General features: G+C 40.3%; 1 protein-coding gene across 16 annotated transcripts in view; it reads left to right on the forward strand.

Moving 5' to 3' along the window:
• The window catches only part of Pdp1 (PAR bZIP family member Pdp1), a 166,323-nt gene that overhangs the window by 150,115 nt on the left and 3,532 nt on the right, over positions 1 to 12,676 (forward strand). For 6 of the 16 annotated variants that reach the window (XM_073075344.1, XM_073075348.1, XM_073075351.1 and 3 more), the window contains 3 exons: positions 7,156 to 7,292; positions 7,737 to 7,944; positions 8,264 to 8,376. In XM_073075344.1, coding sequence (XP_072931445.1) covers positions 7,156 to 7,292; positions 7,737 to 7,944; positions 8,264 to 8,376 — 458 coding nt within the window. Of the gene's footprint in view, positions 1 to 6,519; positions 6,750 to 7,155; positions 7,293 to 7,736; positions 7,945 to 8,263; positions 8,377 to 12,676 lie in introns of those variants that run through there. The other 10 variants (XM_073075347.1, XM_073075352.1, XM_073075342.1 and 7 more) reach the window with 7 other exon arrangements.

A 12,676-nucleotide genomic window follows, 5' to 3' on the forward strand; every position in this document is an offset into this window, starting at 1 on the left:
TGAAACAAACCGTACGATATATTATGTTGAGATAAATTTACAATGTCAAAGTGTATATTTTGTGTGATAACGGGTCGGGTCACTCCGGAAAACTTCGACGCGTAGATAAGCAATAAAAATAGCGCATTTGTAACGAAGATCAAAACTTCCGCGAACATTTCAGCGCTCACCCTCCAAACGAGCACATTAAATAATTTAATATTTTTTTCTATTTATTCTTTAGATTTTTTGAATTCATAAGGATTTTCTAATCACTCGATAAAACTCATTTAACTGACAATATATATTTTAAGAACGATTAAACAAACATTACATCAGGTATTCAGGGTTTGCAATTGTTTAATAATTATACCTAAGCACACGGATTCCACTGCCGAACACACTTGATCAAATGGGGTGGATCCAAAAAGCGTGGAATGTATTTTACTGCGGTTCGTATCTATCCTCACATAGATAATTGCCAATAGAATGATTGTAACATTTAAAATATCAAGAACCCCACCAGGGCCGGATTTAAGGGAGGACAACCGGGGCGGCCGCCCCGGAGCCTCCATAAAAAAGGGGCCGCCACAATAGAGACGTCGGATTTTTTTTTAATTCCGCCTAGTCAACACTAGTAATATATATATATATATATCTTTTCCTTTGATATTTTTTTCGCTGTTTTACCTTTATCTACAGTACATTGTACAAACATGAATACTAGAAGAATCTACCTGCGTTTCACAATAAAATATTTGAAAAACTCAACTGAAAAAATTGTTCATTTTATTTGGAAAATAATTTGGGGCCAGGGGGCCTTCACTCCTTTGTTGCCCCAAGGCCTCTAGATCTTTAAATCCGGCCCTGCACCCCACGCTTTTTACTCTGAATTGAAACTCTTAAACATTCTCCGTTCTTTTTAAAAATCTTAAACACCTCTATAAGTGGTCCTACTTGCCTACCGAGGTGAGAGTTCAATGAAGTTGATGGTAGCCTGATTCCATGCACAGCAAATTTTATAGTTAAATAAGAATGTTTTGCCATCAACCTGACATTAATGTCATGTATGTAATAAGGCAAAGTATATCCTTTATTTCTCTGAGGGGAGAAATGTAATGCTAAAATGACAGTATCGGCAGCGTTGCGGTATCGTATGCGAGCATGTGCACGTGTGCAGCGATCGGATGGCAGAGTGCGGAAGGCCTCAGCCTCCGCGCGCTGTGCGAGAGTAAAAGTAATCTTCCGGCGGTTTCCGCGTCGGCCGCGCTCGGCCGCGCTGCGCCTTCCGACTTTTACTTTTCCGCTGACGTACAACGTCACATCGACTCTCCCTCCTCACCCGGCCCCCTCTGCCTCGTGCCGAACTATAGCTCATGACTAGCATACTTACTCTACGTTACGTTGATTATATTGGTACCGAATAATTGTTCCTATATAAAGAAAATAAAGAGGGGCCATAACTCATTCAAATATTATGAAGTTCGTCTCCGCGCTGCCGCCACGTGAAACGCACGAATCGCGATCACGTATGCTGGTGTCCTTTGATTTATGGAGTCGAGTGTCATAAGAAAATAATTATCAATTCTAAAGAGAAAACCTTGCTAAGAACCATGCACGCCTGAGAGGTGTACAGTTTTAAAGGTCCAGGAAGTATCGTCTGTAGGCAAAACTTCCGTTCTGTTAGTATGTATGGCTAGTAGTTAGTTCTGTAGATATGTATAGCTAATATATAGTTATGAATAGTTAATCAAACTAAAATTTGATGAATTATAATAGCGTGATTTTTAGGGTTCCGTAGCCAAAGGGTAAAAACGGAACACTTTTACTAAAACTTCGTTGACTGTCCGTCCGTCACAGGGCTCTATCTTCGGAACCATATAATTATACGTATGTATACCGAGGTGAGAGTTCATACTTAACTCTTTTTGAACCTGATAAATGGAGCACCCCTCGCTTTTTTCACAATTATACTATTTACTGTTCCTTAATTGATTCTTAGATTGAAAATTATTTTCTACTTTTTAGTTGATTTTATCATAAAAGCGTGTTAATTAGTTTTTTTGAACTATATTTATTAACCTGTAAATTATTCGAAAAGGACAAAAATCTTATTATTAAGTTTACTTCTACAGGGCAATTGTCATTGTACAACGAAACCTAACGTAAGTATTAAGAATTTGATCAAAATTGATCATCGATGGATCAAAGGGAGCCTATATAGCTCGATAGCTATATTCTTATGTCAAGTACCTACTCCAATTTTGTTAAAAGTCGAAAGCGTGTTACCTACTTTTTATTCAAGGAATCAGTGCTGAGTAATTAGGAAGTACAAAAAAAGCCGCAAAAACAACAATTACGTATGGCTCGCGTGCGACGACGTGCAGCCCGCGCGCCCGCGCCGCCGCCGACAGTCCCGCGCCGCACTCGGCCCGCCGACAACTCCCGCGCCTATATCACTTAAGCGGCCACTGCGTACACGATAGCGAACACCGTCTCCACCCGAGGCGAGACCCAAAAGAAGCCAGCTGCGACTATGATGCGAATTCGGCTGAAGTTAACAAAGGTGTTTTAATGCGGTGCCTACGACGACGTTCGACGCTCGCACTTTATACTTTCTCATTCACTTTCGCTCAATTCACACGTTTACGAAAATGATCGCGTCGCCGGAAAACGCTCGCTTTCTCTGTTGCGTAACGGCAGCCACTTCCCCGCCGCTGACACTCTTCACCTATATTTCCCGAGCAGGAAGCGATCATTGCGCAATGCCGCTTTCCACCGGCGCCCGCGCAGCATTCCGATTACGACGCGAGAGCCTTACAGTCGCCATCCTCCCTCGCGCCGCCACCACCGCCACCGATGCCACCACCGCCACCACCGCCACCGCCGCCATTCAAGCACGCGATGCACATCATATAGTGCGCGCACTAGTTCTAGTTTAACTTATGCCATTGATTGGTTAATTGACATCCTAAAAAAATATTTACAAATTTAAATTTAAAAAATATTACTTAATGGATACTTAATGGATATTCTTTGATTAATTTAAATAAATTTAGAAAGGTGTGGGAGATTACTTTTATATGTACTTACTTAGTGTAAATGTAATTCATGTAAAGACTCAGAAATAAATAGCATCCTATTCGACTATCAGCCTGATTTAAGAATTACGTCATGTAGTAATTAAGTTAAATTTTGTTTAATAGAGAAAACAAACAGTTTTCGAGTAGGTATATTGGATCTATAGGTGTGATTTGGCGCGGTACGGTGCGGAGTGGCGCGATGCGGTGCCGTGGCGCCTCGAAAGTGAGAGTGGTGACGGTGCTTCCGCGCTCACCGCCTTTCTCCTTCGGTCTCGGAGTCTGCCGCCTGCCGAATTATAGGCAGTGTAGGCATTTGTAATTTAAACCCAATGACCTACTTGTTATGTCACTATACTTAAATATTTTCAACTTTTGAAATGGATCTAGATTACGTGTTAAGAAACTAAATGTTCAGTTATTTTTCTCGTTGATTATACCCGATTCTTCATAATTCAAGACATAACTCATCCTAATCGAAGTTTCAGTATGAGACTGATCCACCATTAAGATGTTACACAACAACGTGCTATGCATATGAAACACACATATGTGTCTGAGAATTCTCTTAACCATATAAGATAAAAAGTGGGAACTCTATCCATATTTCTACTGTGGTTGAAATCACAGGCGAAAAATACTATGATACATTTGTCATTTTGTAAAATCAAATAAACTTTTTACACTTTTGGGGGCTTTCCATTCATACTTTCCGCCCGGGCCTCCGACGACCTTAGTCCGCCACTGAGTGGAAAGAATCAGCAAAAAAATTAGGTAACCCTCATACCCGATTGTATCGCTTAATTCAAATACAAGCTCATATTATTGATGATAACAAAACATTTAAACGGCACATAAAAAAGTTAATATGTAAGCGCTTTAAAGACCCATCAATATCTTGCACGCAAGACATCATAAAGCGAAGACAATGAACGGTTGCGACATTTGTGAGAGGGAGGGCAGAAGGGTCCGCGGGGTTTGCGGCGAGCGAACGAGTTTGCATAGTGGCCGATGTCGTCACCGGCGACGACTTTCTCCGACGAAAGTGAGAGCGGTGAGCGCTCCCCGGAAGCGCCGCGCCGCGCCGCTTGCAGCTCGTTCCGACCGTACTGGTTTATTGGCTTCATCCAACACATAACATCGCTCCGTGCCCTACACTCCTTAATCTGTCCATAGACAACTACTCGCAAGCACGGATCGAGACGTTCGCCGGGAAGGGTGCTCGAAAAATAATACTAATTAGGTCATCGGGGCACGTTATTGTGTCGATATGTCAGAGGAAATGGCCAGAAGTTTGGCGGGGATGTATACGGCAATTGTGTAAGTCGGGCGTTCGGCGTGTAGAGCGCGATGCGTGGTGCGCGCGCGCGGAACGGTGGAGGAAAGCGTAGCGACGCGCACGTAACCCGCCGACTGGGTTACTTCCGCTTCCTGCAGCCGCCGCGCCGCCCCCGCGCCGCCCCCGCGCCGCCCCAGCGCCGCTCCCGCACCGGGAGCTCGCGACGCACACGTTCTTTACTAGGAACTTCTTTTCTATGACTAGGAAGCGCTTTGCTTGCATTGCATCTCACGTCGTTACGTCACGGAATCTGACGCAGTTTTTTGTGATCACGATTACGCGTGCGGTAATGCATCTATTTCGTAATTATAATGAACGCGATTGAAACGAAGAAGTGCTCTGGATGCTAATGAGAAATGATTGGTCTTTGAGGAATGGCATGACGAATATGACGCGGTGCGTTCCATCTTTCTGCAACCACTAACGTAAACATCTGATTAGTAAAATGAATAGTACCTACTACGGACAGATTCAGAAAATATTTAGTTACAAAATTCTATGCGTAAACTAAATAAAATTATGTTTTATTATACTATATAGGTATTCAGGATTTGACCATATGGGAATTTTAATAAATAGCATGTCATTTTATTAGGATATTTTGTGATATAATACCTATTTATATTTTCACTTGTGATCCATTTTACAAGCACTTACTAGGGAATAACATAATTACAAGGGAATCTTATCTATAGTCTATCACATAGATGCATTGTAATTTTAGTTCGACATAAGAACATGTGAAACTAAAATCCCTCAACCTCAACTCAGCGATTAAAATATATAAAACATAAACTAAGAGTAACTCCTAAGCACTTATCGAAATCGCTGCACTGGTAGCCTGTTTCTGGTATTGTATGTCGCGGATTTTGGTAAATGGTGTTACACCTTAGTGGTATGTTATTGTATAAGATTTACGATATGGTGAGACTTGATTTAGGCCGACATGTGTTAACCACGCGCATAGGAAGACTCGCATAATTACAATAATACACGTTTTTCTCGGCGAGTGACTCATTTCTGCCGTTAAACAATGAACGCTGAAACACTTTGCTATTTTAATGTCACGAACATGTAATAGTCAGTACTTCTATTGTTTCAAGTTATGAACTATTCAAATCCTTTTTATATCAAAAAAGACAAAATTTAAAAGCAATAATGTGCTAAAGAAAGTAAAACCATGTGAAATAAATAATATATCGACGATAATTATTCGACCATAACCCAATCCGTTCGAAATGTCCGCATAAAATAATAATAATATTTTTAACTAATGAAACGGTAATCATTCTTTTTTTAATTTATGATCGTCAAAAATCTACCAGTGAGCGAAATTAATCCGAATTGATATTAGAATTAGTTAATAGCTTATCCTTTTTATAACAATCCAATGTTTGCTCGCATACATTACCTACATCTTTTTATATATAAAGCGTAGTAAAAATAATCTTAAGTCAGAGTACTTATAGGTAAAATATTAAATTCATTATTCATAGCACATGACTCACTTGTATGTGGCAATAAACATTGGCATTTTTAGTAAATATTTTTTTCTGTCAGACATGAGATTTACCTATGAGTCGTGCCTACTCTGATGCAGCCCCAGTTCTGTCTCGATTCAATGGATAGTAGCGGTTCATGCGGGGAGAACATGTGCAAAGTACAGGTCGAACACAGCATGTATGGAGACGTGGAGCCAGTGGCGGGTGGTCGGAGGCTGCGGCGGAGCGCGCAGTGCGCGTCACGCGGCGCGCGCTCATGCCTCGCCGCGTGACCGCCGCCGCGCCCCTCCCCGCGCCCACCTGCCACTGTGACGCGTGTCACTCCTCAGACTAATCCCTTACTCTTACTCCTTTCTTCTTTCAACTTCATTTAGGACCGACATTACAGTAACACTCAAAATTTGAAGGTGATCAGTCGGTACAAAACTTGATAATGGCATAAACTTTGGTGCTTCAGTCACATAAACACCGATAAGATCGGAATTCATTATTATATAAAAATGCATAAAAAAACAATTTTTGTTTTGTGATAATCGTATACTATACTCGTGTATGGTGTATACCATACTATTGTAATTAATTGAAGTGTGGCACAGTGGGAGCCACGGCCCTCTAGAGCGCGCAGGCGGCACGAGCGCGTCGCCGGCGACGCGGCTCGCGAGGCTCGTGGTGTCCTCTGCACTCTCATGTTTGCTCATTTGAACGTCACGCTCACGCTCAAATTAGTCGCTCTGGATTTCTCTGGACGTTATGGTTTCTAGGAAAATACATTGTAATCGTGAGTTATGGACCAGCCATTATTAACGATGCAACCTACTCTTTCAATCCTGCTTTGGCGACTCCATCATTGTTTGTACATATTTGTTTAAATTTTCCCAGAAAATGCTCCGCGAATGATAATTTGTTTTGATATCACAATATCCGCATGGTGACGATTGAACACATTGAGATACTAATCATAAATTGCATTGCACGTTGCATTGCTCCGACGAGCGGCGCAGGCAGCCCCCCGGTTTGCCCCGGCTACGTTGCTCTTCTAAATTGTCGTCCACGAGATATTTATTGCTACGCTATACTATTTTAATGCATACCCAATACCTATTCTGTGCCGTGCTGCAATTGCTGATAACGACTACCTCAAAATGACGAACGGGCAGGAAGATGGTCGGCAAATGCAGGACGGCAGTGAGAGGAGCACGCCCTCGCGTGCCAAGCGTGCGGCCGCCAGTGACCGGCTCTCGCCTCCTTGTTGCAGGCAAGTCGGTGAACAATAAGGACGCGCTCGAGGACAAGAAGGATGACAGCGAGCTGTGGGAGGCGCAGGCCGCCTTCCTGGGACCTAACCTCTGGGACAAGACGCTGCCCTATGACCCCGATCTCAAGGTACAAGAAGTCAGTAATCGCAACTTTATTACCTACTGCGTGTTGCGTGTCGTGTGTGTCTCTCACCGGCTTTCTAACCGCTGCCGCCCGCACTAGGTAATAGAGTCGTGTCCCCACCCGCCCTCGGATCCATTATCTCCCATCCCTTAGTCGCTTTGACGCTGAACTACCCCCGTGCCGTCTATTTATTTCTTTTATTTGCTCCGTATTCGTTTAATATAATATTTTATAGTACTGTTGATGATATATTGTTTGATTCGAATTGTTAAATATGAAATGTACATAATGGCTGGCGTGCTAGCAACCTGCGATATATATTGTTGCGAAGTGCTGTTGCGAGTACGAGGTGCAAAGCAAAGCGTGGGAGGAGGGAGGTAGGAGTGCGACGTCAGTGCGAGAAGCGCTCGCGAGGCGTCGTGGGGCCAGGCGTGACGGAGATGTGGCATGTTTCAGTACGTGGACCTAGATGAGTTCCTGTCGGAGAATGGCATGCCGGGCGAGGCGCTGGGCGGCGCGCACCTGGGCGGCTCGGCGTTCGGCGCGGGCGCGGGGCTGGCGCTGGGCCTGCAGGCGCCCGTCACCAAGCGGGAGCGCTCGCCCTCGCCCTCCGACTGCATGAGCCCCGACACCATCAACCCGCCGCTCTCGCCCGCCGATTCCAGTAAGTTACATATTACATTTTTACATACTCTTACGCAACCAAAACCTACACTCCTCCTTTTTGGGGGTTTTTATTTTATCTTAGATATTCTATTATGGTATGTAATTCATTATTGATATCAACTTGTCACATAAACAATCGACGGTGCCTCCGAAAGTACCTAATCAATTTTCTTTCGACTTTTTGGAAGGAGTTTTGAATATTATTACGAAGTTTTAACCCATTGTAATGTCCATTGTTGAAATAAACCCGATTAGATGGAATTTAGTAACGATGGATTGTTTAGTAACGATTGTGATCGGTTCGTGTACATTTTCAGCATTTTCAATGGCGTCGTCGGGGCGCGACTTCGACCCCCGTACCCGCGCCTTCTCCGACGAGGAACTCAAGCCGCAGCCAATGATCAAGAAGTCCCGGAAACAGGTAAATGAAGTTAGTGCGCGTCCATTCCTAGCCGCATGCGGCCAGCCTGCGGGGAGCGGCGTCACTGCACACACACGAACAGATACACTTACACGTGCTAATACAGCCTCGTGCCGTTCAGATATGACATGCCTCGCTGTTCATATCGCTTACATGCTTTGATCTGAACATTCTGAGATGCCTTCTCAATTTTCAAACATACGCCTCTCTCACCAGGGATTGACTTCAAATCCCATGAAGTTATGTATATTAGTTGAGAATTTTTTTTTCCGTCCGTCGTTTCCAAGGAGGATTATTATTATTGTGACTAGGTAACTGTTTTCTTAGCGGCTTTCGATGTTTCATAAAGTACTTTGTACTTTTTAAAAAACTTGTACTTTTTAAAAAACTATACGTTTGAATATATAACAGTTCCAACATTGGCTAGTAAATGTTTTACAGAGCAGGTTGCCCACCAAGGATAGATTACGATACGTAACAATTTTGTTGTATTTTTATTTTTTTTTTTAGTTCTAATAGTTTCACTTCTTAAGCCCATTGATATAATAACTTAAGATACGTTACTAGCGAGCAAAACTTGAAACATACGAAAACAACCAATTGGTGTTTGTCGACTCCAGTCGCTCTCGTGCGGCGTAGTAATTCATACGAATTATTGTACACATCACAAGTTAAAAGTCATTATTTTAGTCTTCTAAGCCTCTAAATGCCTTCTTTTGCAATGCGTAAATGCGCAAAAAATAAACAAGGTCCATTGAATCATATATCAGAAGTAATGAGGAGAAATTATTATATTTTGATTATTCTCCGTGTTTGGTACACCAAGATTACGTAACTGACAAGAAACGGCAACGTATTTCTTCCACAGGTAAATTGAGAGACATAAAATTTATGTATGAATGAAACTTTAAACGCAATGCCAAACACAAGTTATCTTTTTAACACGCTTTTATTATCGTATCGTTTCAATAGCTCTGTCACAGATACACTTTTTATTCTGTGGCTCTATCCCTTATAGAATATTTGTCTATGTGTAAGTAAAATGAAAAACTGGCATGTGTGTGTCAATGCGCTCGCGTTGCGCTCACTTTTTTATGTTGTTTAGTGGGCATGTAACGTATCTATAGTTTTAATAATTGGGTGCACAAACAAAAAGCGTTCTTAACTATTTTGTAGTATGTACTGTCGCAGTAGTCTAAATTCGATAGTAAATAACCCAAAGAAAATATAGACTAGAGATTTTCCGAAATATAATATGAATTACTTTCAACTAACACATTATAAATATTTTATTTTTGATAAGGTAGATAATTCAAATCAGTCTTATATTTTACTAGCCATGTTATATTTTACGTATGTGCATATATTCGATGAAAAATACGAAAAATGGAGGTTTATTTAACTGATCTGCATTCAAGAGCATTAGATAACATATAGAAATCGTCGACATTTTACATACATTTTACGTCTGTGTAAACGTTAACTTTAAAACTAAAAATGATTCATTTTGTTTAATTTGAATCGATTGAAATATTTGGAACACTTATACATACATTTTATCGTAGGGAATTCCGTCTCTACATGAATTTAAGCTTTGATATGAGATTTGCTCACACTCTTCCGAGGGCGCAGTAGAGGTGCGCATTATATATCACTGAAGTGAAAAGAGAGATATATATCTTTTCAACTCAGTGATATATATCACTCTTTTAGCTCAGTAACTCACTTTAGCTCAGTAGCTCTGTAAAGATATAAGCGACATTTTATATCAGTATATCAGAGAATCAGATCAAAATGTTTTGACAACATTTTTGATTCCTATAATTAATACAAAACTGGCAAGAAATTATATATAAATTTCACAGCCAACACTATTTGTATATCCCTATTTTCATATTCTTAGCAAAGAAAAAAGATTTTAATAAGTGTTTAAGACGTAATGCATTTGACTCGAATCAGACTCTCTCAGTCAGTCGCTCATTTGACTCATAACTCACTCACTCGCGAGTATAAAACTGTTGAGTTGAAGAAGATCTTATATCCGGAATCGTATGGACCTATGAACTCAACCATGTGACGCGGATATAAAGATATAATTCAAATTCGTCGGAGTTGATGAGTGATTAGCTCTTTGGTGAAGATATATATCTTTTATATCACTCACTCGCGAGCTACTCAAGTCTAGGGCGCAGTACCTACCTATACATAATGCTTGGCCAAGTGCGAGTCAAGCTCGCACACGGAACGTTCTGTGCTACCAAATTTTCATTTAACTTTATCTTTAGTATTTGATATCATAGCAGCCATAAAAATCAATACATTGTGAAAAATTTAACTGTCGACGGTTTGAACGTACGGAACCGTAGAGAGGGGATTAGAAGTTTTCGTATGACATATTAATTTATGATAAAAGCTGGCGTAATATGTATGTATGTTATTTATAGATACATAACTTCATCTATTCTGAATGGAATTATGAATTAATTTAGTCTTATTATACGAAGTAGTTATTACTGCTATACTTATTAGACAAGTTTATGACCTGCAGCTTCCCTCGCGGTCAGAAGTCGATGGCTATACCACACCGTAGCCTATGTTTCTAACTGTCTAACATTATGTAGAAATTTCAATTGTCTATTTATAACGATTCACGAGATATTAGCCGATGACAGACAGACGGAGGGCAGAGCTTAGTAATATTCTCCCGTTTTATCATTTAAACGCGGAACACTAAAAACTGAAAAATAAGGGAATATATGTCGATAAAATTGATGGTATGTCCCGTCATGAAAATCTCCGACATAGATAAACGTACCAAATAAAATAAAGAATTTTATAATTTCGGGATCCATAGCGAGTCTCACACTTTACTCGTATATTAAGGTACATATTATACGCTATATTATATTCATATACACATGCATACATACGAATAAATAATATTATTTTATATATGGGAATATTTTAATCTTATACTGCCTACTAAACGGAAAAAGTAAATACAGTTTTTCCTTAGTGATTAGTTTTTCCTTAATGGCTACCCATTGCGAGTAAAATAGGAATAAAATAAAACCAAAATTGAATTTTCCCCATAGATTTGCTATTTTTAAACTGTCCCTACATCCGATAACGGAAAGACACATTAAAATGTACGTATTTTTCGAGAAAGTGGTGAACGATTAGGCGCGAGCTATTCAAACTTGTCACGTGGACCCCGTGCGGTCCGTTGTCTGCCTGTCAGCGACACTGCCGCGCATGTCTCGGCATCGGACTTTATAATTCGCTCACTGAAACAATGTACTATTCGAGCACACCAAAATATTATTTTCGTAAAAATGCCTTGCAAATTGTGCAAAAATCATGCCTTGGATGACAAAAATATAAGATGCATTTTTAATGCATATAATGATAGTATGTAACAAAGAAAGGATTCGCTAAATTTAATTTTCATCAACTTTGACGAATTATTTATTAATATAATGACGAATATTTGAGTATTTTGACGATTAATTTCCAAAATTTCATACGTTATAAGCATCGATGAAAATATAATAAAATGGCATCTTGGAGCTGAACTGATGTTGGGGCCAGAAGATGCATAACAAAACTCTTCAGTAACTATTTTCTGGTACTAGCAGGAAAACCCCTTGAGTTTCGTTTTCCGGGTTTCAATATATTATACTTGGCAATGAGAGTGTAGTTATGAAACCAGGTGGTAGATTAGGTGGTAGTTCCATGGCTTCTAGTAAAATCACCGAGTTTCTAATAATAATTCAACAAAAAAGGGCATATACTCTACATTCGAAGTCGCCATTAACTACACAAGACACGACACGCGACACTACACGACACAGCACACAGCATGACGCTTGTTAACGCTTCATCAAGAAACTACTAACCACTAACCTGTCAGCTCTCGGAGGCACACTGCGCGGCGCAACTCTCATGTCGTCGCAGTCGATATAAATGGGATATTTGTTAGTGACCCCTGCGTGCATTATTTTGTGTACCAAAACATTTTTAAATTATGAAATTACCTGATGTAACTGAATTATATCGAAAATTGTAATCACTGATACAGCCATCGGTAATTACTCACGGATGTCAGTTGCGTTAACTTTATTATTTATTATTTACTTCCGTTGCGCTGAACGGTATGCCTAATGGTTGTTTTAACATTTTCTGAATCACACATGGTTTTGGATATTGTACATACACATAACATTATTTATTTCAATGTAATCCAATGAAAACAAAAACCAAATTAATAGATGGACATTGGACATGTTGTATTGTAATAAAAGTCTGT

Source organism: Epargyreus clarus, unplaced genomic scaffold, assembly GCF_041222505.1.
Source record: "Epargyreus clarus isolate Ecla_fem2 unplaced genomic scaffold, WU_Ecla_fem_2.2 ptg000007l, whole genome shotgun sequence".
NCBI lineage: Eukaryota > Metazoa > Arthropoda > Insecta > Lepidoptera > Hesperiidae > Epargyreus > Epargyreus clarus.